This window comes from Aquarana catesbeiana, linkage group LG02, assembly GCF_042186555.1.
Source record: "Aquarana catesbeiana isolate 2022-GZ linkage group LG02, ASM4218655v1, whole genome shotgun sequence".
Lineage (NCBI taxonomy): Eukaryota > Metazoa > Chordata > Amphibia > Anura > Ranidae > Aquarana > Aquarana catesbeiana.
In genome coordinates, this window is record NC_133325.1 from 786,250,819 (window position 1) to 786,272,366 (window position 21,548).

The 21,548-nt window shown below is 45.2% G+C and overlaps 1 protein-coding gene across 1 annotated transcript in view; it reads left to right on the plus strand.

The window, feature by feature from the left end:
• Window positions 1–77: 77 nt before the first annotated feature.
• The window catches only part of CCDC191 (coiled-coil domain containing 191), a 74,062-nt gene continuing 52,591 nt past the window's right edge, over window positions 78–21,548 (plus strand). Inside the window, exons 1-5 of the mRNA XM_073617401.1 lie at window positions 78–223; window positions 2,669–2,707; window positions 4,740–4,884; window positions 11,427–11,567; window positions 17,295–17,473. Of these exons, the coding sequence (XP_073473502.1) occupies window positions 131–223; window positions 2,669–2,707; window positions 4,740–4,884; window positions 11,427–11,567; window positions 17,295–17,473 (597 nt within the window). The 5' untranslated portion in view covers window positions 78–130. The remainder of the gene's footprint in view (window positions 224–2,668; window positions 2,708–4,739; window positions 4,885–11,426; window positions 11,568–17,294; window positions 17,474–21,548) is intronic.

Genomic DNA, 21,548 nt, shown 5'->3' on the forward strand with positions numbered 1-21,548 from the left:
GCCCTATGGCATGCCGGGATATGTAGTCCGGCCTCTATTGTTAGTGGAGGGGGAGGTCTCCTTGTAGAACTACCAATCCCAGGAGTCTTAGCGGGAACGGTTTCTGGCAGGGAGCGGAGCGGAGGGGAGAATGCTGACTGGAGCCGGGGAGATGAGGGCAGGTGCTGGGGGCGCCCGGCCGGAGCTTTACCGCTGGAGGAGGCAGAAGACGGGGGGCACCAAGGTGAGGGCCGGGGGGAGGAGGGGGCATACCTGGGGGGGAGTGGGGGTGAGAGAGGAGCATTGTACTACCTGGGGGCCTGAGCGAGAGTATACATACATGGGCAATGGTGACAACACAGGGGCAATGGTGACAACATGGGTAGGGGTGACAACACATGAGCAATGGTGACAAGGTAGGTAGAGGTGACAACATGGGCAATGGTGACAACATTGGTAGGAGTGACAACACATGGTCAATTGTGACAACTTGGGTAGAAGTGACAACACACAGGCAATGGTGACAACATGAGTAGGGGTGACAACACATGGGCAATGGTGACAACATGGGTAGGGGTGACAACGCATGGGCAATGGTGACAACATGTGTAGGGGTGACAACACATGGGCAATGGTGACAACATGTGTAGGGGTGACAACGCATGGGCAATGGTGACAACATGAGTAGTAGGGGTGACAACACATGGGCAATGGTGACAACATGTGTAGGGGTGACAACACATGGGCAATGGTGACAACATGGGCAATGGTGACAACACATGGGCAATGGTGACAAGGTAGGTAGGGGTGACAACACATGGGCAATGGTGACAACATGTGTAGGGGTGACAACACATGGGCAATGGTGACAAGGTAGGTAGGGGTGACAGCATGGGCAATGTCGACAACATAAGTAGGGGTGACAACACATGGGCAATGGTGACAACATGAGTAGGGGTGACAACACATGGGCAATTGTGACAACTTGGGTAGAAGTGACAACACGGGCAATGGTGACAACATTGGTAGGGGTGACAACACATGGGCAATGGTGACAACATGGGCAATGGTGACAACACATGGGCAATGGTGACAAGGTAGGTAGGGGTGACAGCATGGGCAATGGTGACAACATAAGTAGGGGTGACAACACATGGGCAATGGTGACAACATAAGTAGGGGTGACAACACATGGGCAATGGTGACAACATGAGTAGGGGTGACAACACATGGGCAATGGTAACAACATGAGTAGGGGTGACAACACATGGGCAATGGTGACAACATGAGTAGGGGTGACAACACATGGGCAATGGTGACAAGATTGGTAGGAGTGACAACACATGGACAATTGTGACAACTTTGGTAGAAGTGACAACACATGGGCAATGGTGACAACATGAGTAGGGGTGACAACACATGGGCAATGGTGACAAGATTGGTAGGAGTGACAACACATGGACAATTGTGACAACTTTGGTAGAAGTGACAACACATGGGCAATGGTGACAACATTGGTAGGGGTGACAACACATGGGCAATGGTGACAACACATGGGCAATGGTGACAACACATGGGCAATGGTGATAACATTGGTAGGAGTGACGACACATGGGCAATGGTGACAACATGAGTAGGGGTGACAACACTTGGGCAATGGTGACAATATGATTAGGGGTGACAACACAGGGGCAATGGTGACAACGTGGGTAGGGGTGACAACACATGGGCAATGGTGACAACATGAGTAGGGGTGACAACACAGGGGCAATGGTGACAACGTGGGTAGGGGTGACAACACATGGGCAATGGTGACAACATGAGTAGGGGTGACAACACATGGGCAAATGTGACAACATGTGTAGGGGTGACAACACACAGGCAATGGTGACAACATGAGTAGGGGGTGACAACACATGGGCAATGGTGACAACATGTGTAGGGGTGACAACACACAGGCAATGGTGACAACATGAGTAGGGGGTGACAACACATGGGCAATGGTGACAACATGTGTAGGGGTGACAACACATAGGCAATGGTGACAACATGAGTAGGGGGTGACAACACATGGGCAATGGTGACAACATGAGTAGGGGTGACAACACATGGGCAATGGTTACAACATTGGTAGGAGTGACAACAAATGGGCAGTGGTGACAACATGTGTAGGAGTGACAACACATGGGCAATGGTGACAACATAGGCAGGAGTGACAACACATGGGCAATGGTGACAAGGTAGGTAGGGGTGACAGCATGGGCAATGGTGACAGCATGCGTAGGGGTGACAACATATGGGCAATTGTGACAACATTGGTAGGAGTGACAACACATGGGCAATGGTGACAAGGTAGGTAGGGGTGAGGAAAGGGGGGGGGGCTGTGATTACTAGGGGAGTGCACTGTAATGTAATGGGGACTGCACTGTAAAGGGGCACTGTAGAAAAATTGGCTGCCATGAAACCGGTCCCTGGTGCCAGAAAGTTTGGGGATCTCTGCTTTAATGATGTGTGTGATATATTAAGTTGGGGTGTCCCAGCATGAGGTCAGATCCACCCAGACAGACAGACAGACAGACAGACAGACAGACAGACAGACAGACGGAGGCCTCATTACAGAAATGTTGTCAGAGATGAGAAATATTTATGAGCGTTGTCACCTGATCACTCTTCTCGTCTCTATTTACAGTCGGCCTTCGACCACAACAGTGTGGAGCACTGGATAAAGGTAAGACCGAGCGCAAGAGGAACAACAACAACATAAATCAACATTAATATACTCCAATATAGGGCTTTACCTTTCTATATACTCCAATATAGGGCTTTACCTTTCTATATACTCCAATATAGGGCTTTACCTTTCTATATACTCCAATATAAGGCTTTACCTTTCTATATACTCCAATATAGGGCTTTACCTTTCTATATACTCCAACATAAGTCTTTGTCTTTCTATATGCTCCAGTAGTAAGAAGAGGCGGCAAAACGGTAATCCTTGAAGTGTCATTTATTGGTACATCAGAGTGACAATAAAACAATAAAACTGACGCGTTTCGGCAATAGCCTTAGTCATAGCTTTCTACATGCTCCAATATAAGACTTTACCTTTCTGTATACTCCAACATAGGACTTTACCTCCCTATATACTCCTGATATAAGACTTTACCTTTCTATATACTCCCAATATAAGACTTTACCTTTCTATATACTCTATTGTAGGACTTTACCTTTCTATATACTCCAATATAAGGCTTTACCTCCCTATATGCTCCAATATAAGGCTTTACCTTTCTATATACTCCTGATATAAGACTTTACCTTTCTATATACTCCCAATATAATACTTTACCTTTCTATATACTCCCAATATAATACTTTACCTTTCTATATACTCCCAATATAAGGCTTTACCTTTCTATATACTCTATTGTAGGACTTTACCTTTCTATACACTCCCAACATAGGACTTTACCTTTCTGTATACTCCAATATAAGACTTTACCTTTAATTAGTATATATGTACAGTATGTGTGTATATATATAGGCCCAAATACCAGTCATTTGTTGTTTTCATTCCTATTGAACAGCCCACTAAGCCAAGGCGGGTCTTCGCCTGCTGACTTTATAGAATTCATCCAATAGTACTCCCTGTTCTGTGGTCACATGATACATAAGGGTCCTGCAGACTCTATCTTACTGAATATATGTATGCATGTTCCTAATCATATATTTTTTTCCTGTAAATAATAACTCTTTAATAAAAAAAGATTGAAGATGTAATAAATGTTTCTATGGTAAGTGATTATATTGTGGCCCACAGCTGTGCCTTGTGGTTTTATTCCGCTTGGTGGGGGAGGGGGGGGGTGCTGTAGAAAATCCTGTCCCCTGCCAGCATGCTGTAAAGAAAAACCCTTTCTCTATTTGAGGAAGCAGTGGTCTCTCTGCAGAGGTCGAGAGAGGTCCAGACCGATAGCTCTGCAGCCAGCAAAGCTCATGCCCCCCACAGCTGCCCACCGTCAACTCCACCATAAGGCCTCTTGCACACTGCAGCTTAAAAAAGCTCAGTACAGCTTTTTTTTTACTGAGCTAAAATACAGCCCATTACTTGTAATGTGTCTGTGCACACAGGCGCGTAAACAAGCGTAAAAAAAAATAGAAAAATCTGGATTTTTGGTCAGTAATTTAGGCCTCATGCGCGTTTGCGCAAAATGTTCATTAGCATATTGTGTACGCGAGAATACGTTTTCACGCATGAAATTGCGCAATCGCATATGCAACGAAAATACGCGCAAATACATACATTAAAAGAAAATAAAGGCTTAAAAAAAATAGATGCTCAAACAGTAGTATCGTGTGAAAGAGGCCTGACACAGGCGTTGTGGGCGGGGCCAACGTGCTGACTCCTCCCACAGGGTTGCTGATCGCTGGCTTGTCTAGTAAGGGAAGTAAGCGTGTGATTGGAGCCCACCCACTGCCGGGAAGGGAAGAACAGCTTGGAAGCCCATTGGCAGTCATGTGACCTCTAGAATAATTTGAAGAAAAGATATTTAGAAGCGATTTTATGAAGTTATCATTGTTGAATGAATAACACTAATAATAAAAGTCTTCTTATACTTTAAAAGAAGCAACAGATTAGCAACTAGAAACATGACAGCTGGCGCCACCTTGTGGATATCTGGCTGCATTGTAATCAAATAATCAGTGAATACAAAGTCACTATTCTTGCTTCTCCTGTGTTCTGTCTTTTTTTGTATGTATAGAGGGTGGAGGAGGCCTCGGAATTCGCCGTTTCTGAAGTGTTCTCCAATAAAAAGCCAACTCATCGCACACAGAGAGCCCCGCGTCCCACGCTGGATCTTGAAACCACCGACCAGCTCCACGACCACGATGATGCTTACACTGAAGGTAAGCCGGATACGGGTTATAGAGCTGCTGGTAAAGGTATAGGGCCATAGGAAGTAACTCTAATACAATCTTTGTCTTTTATGATGTTGGCTATACACATCACAACCACATCCAACAATTGTCGCTCGATTAAAAGTAGTTGTAAACCCACGGAGGAAAAAAATTCCCTGCAAGACAAAAGCATAATGAGCTAGTATGCATAGCATACTAGCTCATTATGATATACTTACCTTAGATCGAAGCCCCCATATCGGTCCCGGCACACTGCTTTGGCCAGCAACATGTCTCCCGGAGTTACTTCCGGGTATCGCGGGCTCCAGTGCTGTGATTGGTCGGAGCCGCAATGACGTCACTCCCGCAGGCTGCACGGATGAGCACTGATGGGTACCGATTGGCTGCACTGATAAGGCGGCACTGATGAAGTGGCACTGATAGGTGGCATTGGTGGGCACTGATGGGTGGCTCTGATGGGCGGCACTGAAGGGCACTGATAGGTGGCAGTGATGGGCACTGATGGGTGGCTCTGATGGGCGGCACTGAAGGGCACTGATAGGTGGCAGTGATGGGCACTGATGGGTGGTAATGATGGGCACTGATCGGCACTGGTAGGTGACACTGATAGGCAGCACTGCTAGGTGGCACTGATTGCCACCACTGGTGGGCATTGATAGGTGGCACTTGTGGGCATTGATAGGTGGCACTGATTGCTGGCATTGTTATGCACTGGTGGGCACTGATTCGTGGCACGATTATGCACTGTGGGCACTGGCAGGCGGCACTGGTGGGCACAGATGAGATGGCTGTGCATCTTCCTCTTCGGAAACGATGTCCCTTGCACAGAAGCCGGTGATCGGCTTTTTTTTCTCCTTGCGCTGTCAGTGTGAGGGGAAAAAAAACGATTACTGATCTTCTGTTTGCATCACGTGATCAGCTGTCATTGGCTGACAGCTGATCACGTGGTAAGAGGCCGGGATCAGCCCCTTACTTCTATCTGTGATCACCCGAGTCCCATTGACTCAGTGATCATAGCACACGCCGCATGTGCCCTGCAGGGGGCGCACGGGGGGTATGCAAAGGGGAGGACGTCTATTGATGGCCTCCCGGCAAAGTAGGTTCACACTATAGCCGTCATTCGGCTATAGCTCGGATCTGAAGGGGTTATGGAATACATAAAGGCAAACTTTTTTTTTTTTGTGTTCGATAGAGTGGAGAGGAATTAGAACCCTGTCAGTTTTTATTGCTGTCTGTGCCCCCAATTAAGGAGATTCCCCTCCTCTGTTTTTTGAGTTGTCCCCACAAAAGTAATAGAGGGGAAATCTTCCAATAGGGACACTAGTTCTGGTGACCTGGGGGGTCCCCAAGGGATTCCCTTTATTTGCAGGGATTTCCTCTTACTTCCTGTTTGACAGGAAGTGAAGGGAAATCTCCACAAGGGGACTCTGGTGAAGGAAAAAATAAATCTGACAGGAGTTACAACCCTCCCTTACTCTATCCATAATGGAAAAAAAAAAAAGTTTTCCCTATACTTTAACCACTTCAATACCGGGCACTTTCACCCCCTTCCTGCCCAGACCAATTTTCAGTTTTCAGCGCTGTCGCATTTTGAATGACAATTGCGCCGCGGTCATGCTACACTGTACTCATATGAAATTTTTATAATTTTCTTCACACAAATAGAGCTTTCTTTTAATGGTATTTAATCACTGCTGGGTTTTTTATTTTTTGCTAAAAAAAAAACTAATTTCTGTCAGAAAATTTTGTAAAAAAAATATTTTTTTTCTCCTTCACCAATGTGCGCTGATGAGGCGGCCCTGATGAGGCGTCACTGATGAGGCGGCACTGATGAGGCGTCACTGATGAGGCGTCACTGATGAGGCGTCACTGATGAGGCGGCACTGATGAGGCGTCACTGATGGGCACTGATAGGTGTCACTGATGAGGTGACACTGATGGGCGGCCCTGATGGGCGTCACTGATGAGGCGGCCCTGATGGGCGTCACTGATGAGGCGGCCCTGATGAGGCGCCACTGATGAGGCGCCACTGATGAGGCGTCACTGATGAGGCGTCACTGATGAGGCGTCACTGATGGGCACTGATAGGTGTCACTGATGAGGTGTAACTGATGAGGTGACACTGATGGGCGGCACTGATGTTCACTGATGGGCGGCACTGGGCACAGAGTAAGCATGGATAGATGGCCCCAACGATCCCTCTGCAACGATCGATAACCTCAGATGACAAAACAGCCTAACATTCTCTCGATGAACAAATCACTTATATTTCCCCAGACAGCTCCAGCATCCACATATGAATATGGAAAATAATAAAAGCTCATTGCGCAGACATCCAATAAAAAGATTTATTGTTTAAAAGAAGAGCTGGTACACTCACATGTATTTAAAATGACTGCCAGACATATAGAAACATAAGTGTTTCCAACCCAAAAGATGGCCGCCGTGTCTCCAATAAGCTTCCCGCGTCACACGTCCTCAGCTCCGTCCGACGTTTCGACATAAAGATGCGTCATCAGGGGCGTGGTCTAGGATGTGTGAAGCGGTGTATTTATAGAGAGCAGACTGGCTGCAAAACCGGAAATCAAATGCACTCCACACGCCCAAAATGCACTAATTCTGGAAACAGGAAGAGCACAGTAAACCTCCAGGCATTGAAAAGAGTGGTTATTAATGAAAGTACCAAATAATAAACATAAAAGTATCGCTAAAAAAGCGATTTATTGAGCACAAGGACTACGTCAGTAATTTAAACTGGAGAAAATTAGGACGCGGAATGGGACCACGAGACGGCGACATCTAGTGGTGGAAACACAAACTACCTTCACAAGTACAATTTTACTATAAAGACTTAATACAAAAAAATATATACTGTCACTGTACTAATGACACTGACAGGGAAGGGGTTAACATCAGGGGCGATCAAAGAGTTAAATGTGTTTCCTGGGAGTGATTACTGACTGTGGGGGGGTGCTTTCACTGGAGGAATGTAAAGGTCTGTGTTCCTGCTAAGCAGAAACACAGGATCAACACATTCCCCTAAAGCAGAACGGTGATCTGCCTTGTTTACATAGGCAGACCGCCATTCTGCCTTTCTCCAGAAAGATCATCGGCGGGTCCCGGCAGACCTTGCGTCCGCTGGAACCCATTGATTGGCTCCCGCTGTGTCCAATCACAGCGGGAGCGGGTCGCCGGCAGCGTACCCCAGACCTGGAAGTATCAGATCACGTATCAGGTACGTGATCTGGCGCAGAGCGGCCACCCTTAGGTAGTATACCTATGGTGGGCGGTCGCTAAGCGGTTAAAGGATAACTGTTCTACAGGAATGGGTGTTCTATAACCCTATTGAACTGAATGGGGAAGGAGCATAGACATCAGGATGAAGACAAGTCTATGAGATCTGCAGCATACTCTGTACTCAAAGAAGGATTTGTGGCCATTGACCTTATAAAAAATAACTAACGCACTAATCAACCAATAGGAAGGGTCGCAGCAGTCACAATGGTAACCACAGCAAGGCAGAAGGGAAAAGGGTTCTTACATCAATCCCAACTTTTGCCCTATTGTTTACCACGGACTATGTCCTTACCCTTCCATGCCCACTAAAATATAGTACTGGGTCTGTGGTGGCAGTGCTTGCTGGGAGAAGTGTTTTGTTTGGAAGACGTGGGCACTGGTTTTAGTAGTATGATGAAGTTCAGTAGTCCAGAGGTGGAGTAGAGCAGCCTTTTTCAACCAGGGTGCCTTGAGATTTCTTCAGGGGTGCCTTGAGGTTTCTTCAGGGGTGCCTTGAGACTTCTTCAGGGGTGCCTTGAGACTTCTTCAGGGGTGCCTTGAGACTTCTTCAGGGGTGCCTTGAGACTTCTTCAGGGGTGCCTTGAGACTTCTTCAGGGGTGCCTTGAGACTTTTTCAGGGGTGCCTTGAGACTTTTTCAGGGGTGCCTTGAGACTTCTTCAGGGGTGCCTTGAGACTTCTTCAGGGGTGCCTTGAGGTTTCTTCAGGGGTGCCTTGAGACTTCTTCAGGGGTGCCTTGGCAAAGTGCCTAAAAATTGCCCCAAAATTGTATACAAACCAGCAGATGAATGAAGACCACCTTTTAGTTACACAAAGCCACAGGTTTTCATTGTGCACCATTACAACCTTCTAGCTTTGGACATCCTAACAACCAACGACTCTCTTCCCCTGCCCCTCTCCATCAGTGTTGGGGGTCACATTAGCTGAGGGAGAAGAGAAACATTGGAATACTAGTCAGTACCCACGTGCAAAAAGTTGGATGTGGAAGAATAAATCACCTCTAACGTTGGGTGTCCTACATGTGTAGATTTTGTTGCATTATGTAATACTTTTAAAATATATTTTACATTTTAGAATGGGGCGCCTCAAGACTGTAAATAAATTTAGAGGGTGCCTTGGTTGAAAAAAAGGTTAAGAAGCACTGGTGTAGAGACATAGAGGTTGATTTACTAATACACTGTGCACTAGAAGGGAAGCTCTGAAGCGAAGGGAAGCACTGCTGATTTCTATCATCCAATCATATGCAAGCAAAAAATGCAGCTTTTTGTTTTCCTTGCATGCCCTCCTGAGATCTAGAGCAACTGCACTTGCAGTACACTTGTGGGTGCGTATTTATGCATGCACTTTAACCACTTCCCGCCCGGCCTATAGCAAAATGATGGCCGGGCGGCGGTTCCGTTATCCTGACCGGGCTTCATATGACATCTTTCAGGATAAGCCGGCGCGCTCCCGCAGTGTTCGGTGATGCGGTGTGTCAGTCTGACACACCGCAACACCGATCTCGGTAAAGAGCCTCTGACTGACGCTCTTTACCACGTGATCAGCTGTGTCCAATCACATCTGATCACGTTGTAAACAGGAAGAGCCGTGTATTGGCTTTTCCTCCATTGTGTCTGACAGATGTGACTAGAGGAGAACCGATCGGCTGCTCTCCTGATGGGGAGGTCTGTGCTGATTGCTTATTAGTGGAGCCCCCCCCCCCCAGGATGCCCACATAGGACCACCAGGGATACCACCAGGGATGCCCACCACTGATGGCCACCAGGGATGCCAATCTGCCAATCCATGTCCACAAATGATGAGAATCAGTGCCCATTACTAATGACTGCCAGTGCCTCCTTATCAGTGATGCCCATCAGTGCCACCTATCAGTGCCGCCTATCAGGGCCCATCAGTACCACCCATAAGTACCCATCAGTGTCGCCTATCAGTGCCCATCAGTACCACCTATGAGTGCCCATCAGTGCTGCCTATCAGTGCCACCTATCAGTGTCGCCTTATCAGTGCCTGTCAGTGAAGGAGAACATTTTCTAACAGAAACAAAGAAATGTTTTTATTTTTTTCAAATTTTCAGTCTTTTTTTACTTGTTTAGCAAACCGCAGAGGTGATCAAATACCACAAAAAGAAAGCTCTATTTGTGGGAACAAAATGATAAAAAATTCTGTTTGGGTACAGTGTTGTATGACCGCACAATTGTCATTTAAAAAGCGACAGCTCTGAAAGCTGAAAATTGGCCTGGGCAGGAAGGGGGGGAAAGTGCCCGGGATTGAAGTGGTTAAGTACCCAGATTTGACAGGGAGATGAGCTCATCAGTCAGCTGCTTCTCCTTTGACTGTCCAGTCACAGACTGGGGGGGGGAGACCTGTAAGTGTTACTTAAAGCGGAGTTCCCACTGTTGAAATTTTTTTTTTTTTTTTTTTTGTAGGATGCATATCTTTTTTTTTTTTTTTTTAGAAGGTTTATTTAGATAACTCGTGTTTGTTTGATTAATCTGCACTCGATTGCCGATTTCATATAGGAATATAACTTATATTCCTGTTTGAAAGCAGTTTCCAAAGTGCTTGTGGGCATGTGAAGCCCACAAGCTCTATCTTCTGGGCTCTGGTGTAGCTGAGCGACCAGCATGCACCGCCCGTTCTCGCGCATGCGCCGCATCTACGACGCAGTGCCGTACACTTCAGACATTGTGATCACAAGCAGGCGTCTTCGCCGGAAGTGCCCGCCCCCGTTGTGATGGCAGCGAAGCCCCTTGGCGCTGCCCAGCGACTCCTGGGAAATGATGATAGACCTCTCCCAGGAGCATTAGCGAGCACGGGCGCCAAGGGAAATGACGTCAGGCGCCTTGGAGAGGAAGAGGCAGATTACGAGGGACCCCCTAGCAACAGACCTGAAAAGGTGAGTAAAAAAAAAAATTTTTTTTCCAAAGGTTGCTATTTAGATTTAATGCCGCTGATTAATGTAAAAAAAAATTAATGACTGGAACTCCGCTTTATCTGCAGCAGAGAAAAATCAGGTCTCCTGCCTTTCCAGACAGGGCTGTGCGGTGTAGCGGAGCTGTGTAATTCTCTGGAAGGATTTGACTTTCTGTCCATCCAGTCCTTATGTAAAACAGCTCCCTTAGATGTATTTCATCTGTATATTTATCTGTAGTTCAGCTTTAACATTCTCTCAGTATCTTAGACTGTATCCCTGTGATGTGTAATCGGGTCATTAATCCAGATTCTCTCCCTCCAGCCCAGGAGCTGCTGAGCGAGTGGCTGGGCAATAAGCTGAGGCTGGAACTAGCCAATGAAGAAGATGAAGAGCCAAGTAACACCCCCGCAGAGCCCGCAAAACCCCCCGCTCCAGAGTTCATCAAATACAACAGGTTTGATGGTAAGATTACTGGGGGGGGGGGCTTCTCCAGCTGTCAAGATAAGGGGAAGCAGGGGTGGGAAGACCCCCTGTAGGCTGCAGAAATATTATTATTTTATTATTATACAGGATTTATATAGCTCCAATGGTTTACGCAGCGCTTTACAATATAAAAGGGAGACAATACAGTTATAATACAATAAAATACAAGAGGATTAAGAGGCCCTGCTCAGAAGAGCTTACAATCTAATAATGCCTAATAAAAGTATAATGTATACAAAATTCAAACATGTTTACAAGCACAGTAATTTGCTTAAAGAGGTTTTTATTATTTTAATAAAAAAAATAAAATAAATGAAGATAAAAAGAAAGAAACAATAAGATAGTATTCTATGTCAGGTAAAATAGGGAGCTGGCAGGTTGCACACTTCTCCTGGCATTTGTTGATTAGTGGAAAACAAATTAAAAAAAAACATGCGCTCAGACCAATGCCAACAGCTGCACCACCTAAGAGCTCATGCACACTGCAATTAAAGGAGCTCAAAGAAGCGCATATGCTTTCGCACAATTTTCGCGCAAATTTGCGCACGAGCGCGAAAAACATACTCTCGCATTTTTGTTCTGCACAATATGTTACACACATTTGTGCGCAATCGCGCATATGAGGGAAATTACTGACCAAAAATGCGTTGTTTTTTTTTTTTGTTTTTTTTTTTACTGAAGAATACTCGCCTCTTGTTTACTTGCCTGTGTACATAGGCACATTACAATTAACCACTTCCAGACCGCCGCACGCCGATATACGTCAGCTGTTTAAAGAGGGATAGCTAGCTGCCATAACCCCGGTATCCTCTTCTTCAGCGGGCGGTCCGGTTTCCGATAATAGCGGTCTCTGCGGCGGATTCCCCGCAAGATCACTTTTATCGGCGTGGGAAGTGAGGGGAAGATGGCCCCCACCCGTCTCCATACCATTGCAGGGCGGAAGTGACGTCAAAACGTCACTACTGCCCATACCTCTTAAAGGGCCATTTTTTTTTTCAAATGACAAAATTTATTTATTTATTTATTTTTGCATTTTGGTGTAAATATGAGATGTGAGGTCTTTTTGACCCCGGATCTCATATTTAAGAGGTCCTGTCATGCTTTTTTTCTATTACAAGGGATGTTTACATTTTTTTAAAAGAACAGTGTAAAAATAAAAAATAAAAGGTAAAATAAATAAGAAAAAATGGTAAAATTTTTTAAACGCGCCCCGTCCCGCCGAGCTCGCGTGCAGAAGTGAACGCATATGTGAGTAGCACCCACATATGAAAACGGTGTTCAAACCACACATGTGAGGTATCGCCGCGATCGGTAGAGCGAGAGCAATAATTCTAGCCCTAGACCTCCTCTGTAACTCGAAACATGCAACCTGTAGAATTTTTTAAACGTCACCTATGTAATGGAAATTTGTAAGTTCTGTATATAATTGTATTCTATTTTGTATAGAGATTTTTAAGGGTAAAAGTTTGTCGCCATTCCACGAGCGGGGCGCAATTTTGAAGCGTGACATGTTGAGTATCAATTTACTCGGCGTAACATTATCTTTCACAATGTAAAAAAAAATTGGGCTAACTTTTACTGTTGTCTTATTTTTTTTTATTCAAAAAAGTATATTTTTTCCCAAAAAAGTGCGCTTGTAAGACGGTGAGAGCCGAGATTCACGCACTGTGTGGAGACCTTTTTCTTTCTCCTTATGAACCCATATCTGGTGTGGTGAAAGCTGCCTGCTCGCTGTGAAGGGGAATCCATCCATCCGTTGGAGATCAAAGTACCATTTCTACCCACGGTTGCCCTAGATGGGACCTTTGGAACCTATTACCATCACCTCCCAGCAAGCACCCGTAGGATCGGTTGATCCATAAGCCTGAATGACACTCCGCCGTATGGTGAGTGTGTCCACCCTGTCTGGTAAGCGTATTTACCCCTTCCATTTACGTGTGGATCCTGAGTACATGAAGACCATTCATTTGATTTTGAACATCACCCACATATGTTTCTTCCTCTTACCACTAGAAATATCTCACTGTTTATGTTGATGAACTTTTACTATGGACACTGCCTCCAATAACTGGAGTATGTTTGTTCACTTTATCTGTTGTGGTGTTTAACCATCACCACGTGGAATTATTTGTTGTTACACACAATATATATATGCAAGGAGTGCTAGACCACCCCATTGTTTTCATTTCACTCAGCGCTGCATTTATTTATAAAGTAATTGACATATATTAGCCTGGAAAGGGTTACAAAGCCATTTCTAAGGCTTTGGGATTCTAGCAAACCACGGTGGGAGCCATTATCCACAAATGGAGAAAACGTGGAACAATGGTGAACCTTCCCAGGAGTGGCCGGCCGACCAAAACCACTCCGAGAGCACCATGACGACTCATCCAGGAGGTCATAAAAGAACCCAGAACAACATCTAAAGAACTGCAGGCCTCACTTGCCTCAGGTAAGATCAGTGTTCATGATTCAACAATAAGAAAGAGACTGGGCAAAAATGTCGTCCATGGGAGAGCTCCAAGGCCAAACCACGGTGAGAGCCATTATCCGCAAATGGAGAAAACTTGGAACAATGATGAACCTTCCCAGGAATGGCCGGCCTACCAAAACCACTCCAAGAGCACAACGACGACTCATCCAGGAGGTCATAGAACAATCCAGAACAACATCTAAAGAACTGCAGGCCTCACTTGCCTCAAGGCAAGAGCTCCAAGGCCAAAGTCACTGCTGACCAAAAAGAACACAAAGGATAGTCTCACATTTGCCAAAAATATCTGGATATTCCCGTAGACTTTTGGGAAAATACTGAAAATACTGATGGGACAAAAGTCAAACTTTTTGGAAGGTGTGCATCCCATTACATCTGGCGTAAAACTAACACAGCATTTCATAACAAGAACATCACACCAACAGTCACACGTGGTGGTGGTAGTGTGATGGTCTGGGCGACTTGCCATCATTGATAGATCCATGAATTCTGCGCTCTACCAATCCTAAAGGAGAATGTCTGGCCATCAGTTCCTGACCTCAAACTCAAGAGCACTTGGGTTCTGCAGCAGGACAATGATCCTAAACACACCAACAAGTCCACCTCTGAACGGCTCTAAAAAAATAAAATGAAGGGTTTGGAGTGGCCTAGTCAAAGTCCGGACTTAAGTCCCCCTGAGATGCTGTGGCATGATCATAACCACTTAAGGACCGAGCCTCTTTTTGAGATTTGTTGTTTACAAGTTAAAAACATTTTTCTTTTTTTGCTAGAAAATGACTTAAAACCCCCAAACATTATACATTTTTTTCCTAACACCCTAGAGAATAAAATGACGGTCGTTGCAATACTTTCTGTCACACCGTATTTGCGCAGCGGTCTTACAAGCGCACTTTTTTGGGAAAAAATACACTTTTTTGAATTAAAAAAATAAGACCAAGTTAGCCCAATTTTTTTTATATTGTGAAAGAAAATGTGCCGCTGATAAAAGTGATCTCGCCGCGAATCCGCCACAGAGACCACTATTATCGGAATCCGGACCGCCGGCCGAACAAGAGGATACCGGGGTTATGGCAGCTAGCTGCTGCCATAACAACGTCATCCCTCTTCAAAGTAAGGATGTATATCGGCGTGCGACGGTTCGGAAGTGGTTAAACAGCCAACCAGTTATTAGGTTTAGGGGGCAATTACTTTTTCACATAGGGCCAGGCAGGTTTGAACAGCTTTTTTTTCCTTAATAAATGAAATCATCGTTTTAAAAACTGCGTTTTGTATTTACTCGGGTTATCTTTGTGTAATATTAACATTTTGTTTGATCTGAAGCATTTAAAGAGGAACTGCAGTCTGCTCACATAATTTGTAATAAAAACATCTTTGCCATTCTGAAGCTTCCCTCCAACCACTTTGCATATTATTTTATATATACTGCATACCTCCCAACATTTTGAGATGGGAATGAGGAACACCTACTAGCAAATGTATGTAGGCATAGGACACGCCCCCTGCCACGCCCCTTAAAGGGGTCATAATCAAAAAAATGTTATTTAAATCCTCAAGTGCTTTTTTTTTTTACCACTAATATTTCTTCATATTGGCTTTTAAAATTGACAAATGCAGCCATTTAGAAATTGGATGAAAGGTTTAGCACTGGGAAACACTTTTTGAAAGATAAAAAGTGCATTTTATATACAACTATATAGATCAGACCAAAATGAGGGACAAATGAGGAGGAATGAGGGACAGAGGGACATTGCTCCAAATCAGGGACAGTCCCTCCAAATCAGGGACAGTTGGGAGCTATGTATACTGTGATTCTGCCAAATATGCTGCAGAAACCTCCCTCCACTTAGTCTGGCTGCAGCCATTTTAACTGAGGGCAGCTGAAGCTGCTGCCTGTTCACTTCCTGGATTTGCACAGACACACAGAGGCACACCTCCAGCTCTGCAGCTCTCATTGGCCCTCTTATGACTCATTCCCCCCTCCCTTCCTGGCAAACTCTCATAAGAGTGAGAGAGAGAGAGCGCTGTGTATGATGTCATAAGCCTAGACTAATGACCAGACAAGAAACAGGAAGTGCTGTGTAAGGGATTTAAAAAGAAAAAAAAAATGTTTTACTATCCAAAGTTAAAACAACAACAACGAGAGAAGAAGATTTAATAGATGGAAAAATGAAAAAATTAGGGATGCACCGAATGGGTTTTTTGGTGCCGAAACCAATACCGAAAATAAATCTTCCTTGATCCCGAAAACCGAAACCGAAACATCGATGACTGAAGTTCTGCTTTAAGTATGGTAAATATAACAAATAAAAATTTAAATAAATCAGGAGGGGGGGGGGGGCTAATACTTCTTCACTGCGCTGTATAGCTCAGTATAAAAGTATATATAGTATTCAATTAAAAAAAAATATATTCAATGAAACAAATATATATATCACTGACTCCAAGTGTGTCAAAAAGAAAAGTCCAATACAATAGTGACCACACCTCCCAACTTTTTGAGATGGGAATGAGGGACACCTATCAGCAAAAGCATGCAGGCATAGGACACACCCCCTTGCCACACCTCCTTAAAGGAGAATTGTAAAAAAAAAACAAGAATGGTTAAACCCACAAGTGCTTTTTTTACCACTATTATTCCTTTATATTGGCTTATGGAATTTACAAATGCAGCAATTTAGAAATCAGATGAAAGGTTTAGTGCTGGGAAATACTCTTTGATAGATAAAAAGTGCATTTTATATACAACTATATGGATCAGACCAAAATGAGGGACGAATGAGGAGGAAAGAGGGACAGAGGGACATTGCTCCAAATCAGGGACAGTCCCTCGAAATCCGGGACAGTTGGGAGCTATGATAGTGACTAAAGGATCATTAGTAAGGGAGAGAGGATATCCCGATCTGCTCTTAGCTATACACCACTGGCTGAATTTTGTGGCCCATTCATATAATGAAAGGTGTGAAGTCCTCAATCTCCTCTCTGTTTACTGCTGCAGAGAGAACTATTAATTAAATGAGTGGCCAATCACATAACTTTGTCAGGGCACACGAATGGACTCTCTTCCCAGCTTTTTTTTTTTTTCCCTTTTAAGCAAGGGTATCGCCACGCCTAAGGCCATACACTTTTTTTTTTTTTTTTTTTTTATTTTTTTTTTAAACACGGACCCCTAAATGTCACTTCTGCTCTTACTTTTTTTTTTACTTGTCTTCCTGCAGATCTCTATCAGTATCTGGAACATGAGACAGAGGACACCAACACCCAGGACTTCTTGCAGAAGCTTCTCCAGAAAGAAGTGGTGGATTCCGGGATACTTGAGAACCTCCGGAGTGAGGAGGGGGAGAGGAAGGCCAAGCAGAGGGACCCCCGGGTCACCATGGAAGTGAGGCACCAGCAGGTGGGGGTGCAGAAAACACAACACAAGGGGAATTACAGGACCAGAACTAAATAAGGGGCTTGTATTGATGGATAAATGCTGCTTCCTTTTATATATATAGAGGGAGAACATACTCACTCCCGGGGGTAACTGGTTAATTGACCCGCCAACTATTGGCATAAATTGTACAGCCTTGTCTAGTGCCTCTCTCCAGTGGGACAGGTTGCAAGAGAGAGTTGATGACTGTTCAGGCCTTTTGGGGGAGAGTATAGTTACATAGTTACATAGTAGGTGAGGTTGAAAAAAGACACAAGTCCATCAAGTCCAACCTATGTGTGATTATGTGTCAGTATTACATTGTATATCCCTGTATGTTGTGCTCGTTCAGGTGCTTATCTAATAGTTTCTTGAAACTATCGATGCCCAAAGCTGAGACCACCGCCTGTGGAAGGCGGTGGTCTCATCCTTGCCGCTCTTACAGTAAAGAACCCTCTACGTAGTTTAAGGTTAAATCTCTTTTCTCATAATTTTAATGAGTGGCCACGAGTCTTGTTAAACCCCATTCCGCGAAAAAGTTTTCTCCCTATTGTGGGGTCACCAGTACGGTATTGGTACATTGAAATCATATCCCCTCTCAAGCGTCTCTTCTCCAGAGAGAATAAGTTCAGCGCTCACAACCAAGTATGTAAGCTGTATACATTTAACAAATCCTATTCAACACTGACAGCGTTAACCTAAAGCACAAGTGTCAAACACAAGGCCCGCGGACTGAATATGGCCCCCCCAAGCCATTTCATGTGGCCATCCCACCCAGGGCTTTTTTCAGCCAGAACATGGTGGAACTCTGTTCCTCCACCTTCAGCTTCCACCCTCCACTCCCCGGTCACTGCTATCACTTCTGTGGTTACAAGGGCAGCATTCCTCTTGGCAGCTCTCACAGATCCCTTCCCGCCTGCCCTGCACTCATGATTGGGACAAGGGAGGTGCAGGTGCAGTGTGGGATGGGGCATCACATGGTAAGCTACACTGTGATACCCACCAACGATCTCTCTGCCAGTGAAAGAAGGAGGCGGAGGAATCTACACTGCCGGGAGGTACTAGAGCTGGGCAGGAAAGGTGAGATGGAGGAAGCTTTTGTCGCGCCTGCCTCAACCCTGCGCTCTGTATGTATCGCACTCCTAAAACTGCACACGGTATGAAACCTGCACATAACGCACTCTTGGTATTTATTGCCCCTTTAACCGCTTGCCGATCCAGCCGCCATCATTATACTGCAGCAGGTTGGCACGATCCTACGAGCCGTCGTGGCTATACGTCGGCTCGCAGGATTGGGATAGCAGGTATTGCGGGGGTGCCGATGCTCGTGGCTGACTGTCGCAATAACGGTCGGCCACGAGTGATCGCGGGCACGTGTGGTAGAAGAGGGACGTGTGTGTAAACACACAAATCCCTGTTCTGTTCTGTGAGGAGTGACAGATTGTGAGTTCCTAATAGCTAAGAACCACGATCTGTCATCTCCTCTAGTCAGTCCCCTCCCCCCACAGTTAGAAACACACACAAGGAACACAGTTAACCCCTTGATTGCCCCCTAGTGTTAACCCCTTCCCTGCCAGTGACATTTTTACAGTAATCAGTGCATTTTTATAGCACTGATCGCTGTACAAATGCCAATGGTCCCAAAAATGTGTCCGCCATAATTTCACAGTCCTGTTAAAAATCGCAGGTCGCCGCCATTACTAGTAAAAAAAATAATAAAAATGCCATAAATCTATCCCCTATTGTGTAGACGCTATAACTTTTGCGCAAACCAATCAATATACGCTTATTGCGATTTTTTTTTTTTTTTTGTACCAAAAATATGTAGAAGAATACATATCAGCCTAAACTGAGAAAAAATTAGCTTTTAAAAAAAAAAAAAAAAAAAGGGTAATTTTTTTATAGCAAAAAGTAGAAAATATTGTGTTTTTTTTTTTCCAAAATTGTCGCTCTTTTTTTGTTTATAGCGCAAAAAATAAAAACCGCAGAGGTGATCAAATACCACCAAAAGAAAGCTCTATTTGTCGGGGAAAAAGGGCGTCAATTTTGTTTGGGCGCAATGTCGCACAACCGCGCAATTGTCAGTTAAAGCGACTCACTGCTGAATCGCAAAAACTGGCCTGGTCATTAAGTAGCCAAATCTTCCAGGGCTAAAGTGGTTAAAGGAGAAGTCCAGACTGAGCTCGTTTGACTGGGCTTCTCCTAAGGGTCACAGGAGTGCAATTTTGTTTTGCACTTTTGTGACCCATTTTTAGGAGAGAGCGGTCTGAAGTCCGCTCTCTGCTGATGTCACCAAGTTCAGTCCAGGACTGATGGCAGTCTCAGCCTCTCAACGAGCCGCTGAGACACAGAGACAGCCAGTCTCCGCCCCCTCCACAGCTCAGCGCTCCAGTGAGCATGGAGGATCAGAGCAGGAGAGCTGCTGATTGACAGGCAGCAGCTCTCCTCTCGGGGATCTGTGAGAATGGATGTTCGATGGCTCGGGTCTCAGTGCAGAGACACGGGGGGACAGATGCTGCATCCACCTAGGTAAGTATGATTAGGGAAAAAAAGGCAAACCCAAACTTCTCCTTTAAGAGCCTCCCACTCTTTGGCCAGAACCACCATTCGATGTGTTCCACCACTGCTCATGGTTGAGTTCCTGCACTCATTCTCTGCGAAAAGGGGAAAAAAAAAAACACTGGATACATTTATATAGTCAGGTACGTAGTATATAGTATATAGTCAGGTATATAGTCTGGCCCTTTGAGGGCAACCTTAATGCTGATGCAGCCTGTGATAACATTAAGTTTGGCACCCCTGAGAGAGTATTGGTCTGCTCCAAGTGTTCAATAGGATGGTTTGTTTTATGGATAGTGTTGTATTAAGGAACACCCTCAATACGTTGATTGCAGTTTATCTGTTATGCCCTGTACACACGGTCGGACATTGATCGGACATTCCGACAACAAAATCCTAGGATTTTTCCCGACGGATGTTGGCTCAAACTTGTCTTGCATACACACGGTCACACAAAGTTGTCGGAAAATCCGATCATTCTGAACGCAGTGACGTAAAACACGTACGTCGGGACTGTAAACGGGGCAGTAGCCAATAGCTTTCATCTCTTTATTTATTCTGAGCATGCGTGGCACTTTGTCCGTCGAATTTGTGTACACACGATCGGAAATTCCGACAACGGATTTCTAATGTCTAAACCGCTGGCAACAAAAGTCAGTACACCCCTAAGTGAAAATGTCCAAATTGGGCCCAAAGTGTCAATATTTTGTGTGGCCACCATTATTTTCCAGCACTGCATTAACCCTCTTGGGCATGGAGGTCACCAGAGCTTCACAGGTTGTCACTGGAGTCCTCTTCCACTCCTCCATGATGACATCACAGAGCTGGTGGATGTTATAAATCTTTTGCTCCTCCACCTTCCGTTTGAGGATGTCCCACAGATGATCAATGGGGTTTAGTTCTGGAGACATGCTTGGCCAGTCCATCACCTTTACCCTCAGCTTCTTTAGCAAGGCAGTGGTCGTCTTGGAGGTGTGTTTGGGGTCGTTATGTTGGAATACTGCCCTGAGGCCCAGTCTCTGAAGAGAGGGGATCATGCTCTGCTTCAGTATGTCACAGTACATGTTGGCATTCATGGTTCCCTCAATGAACTGTAGCTCCCCAGTGCCGGCAGCCCCAGACCATGACACTCCCACCACCATGCTTGACTGTAGACAAGACACACTTGTCTTTGTGCTCCTCATCTGGTTGTCGCCACGCACGCTTGTCACCATCTGAACCAAATAAGTTTATCTTGGTCTCATCAGACCACAGGACATGGTTCTAGTAATCCATGTCCTTAGTCTGCTTTTCTTCAGCAAACTGCGGACTTTCTTGTGCATCATCTTTAGAAGAGGCTTCCTTCTGGGATGACAGCCATGCAGACCAATTTGATGCAGTGTGCGGCGTATGGTCTGAGCACTGACAGGCTGACCCCTCACCCCTTCAACCTCTGCAGCAATGCTGGGAGCACTCATACGTCTATTTCCCAAAGACAACCTCTGGATAAGACGCTGAGCAC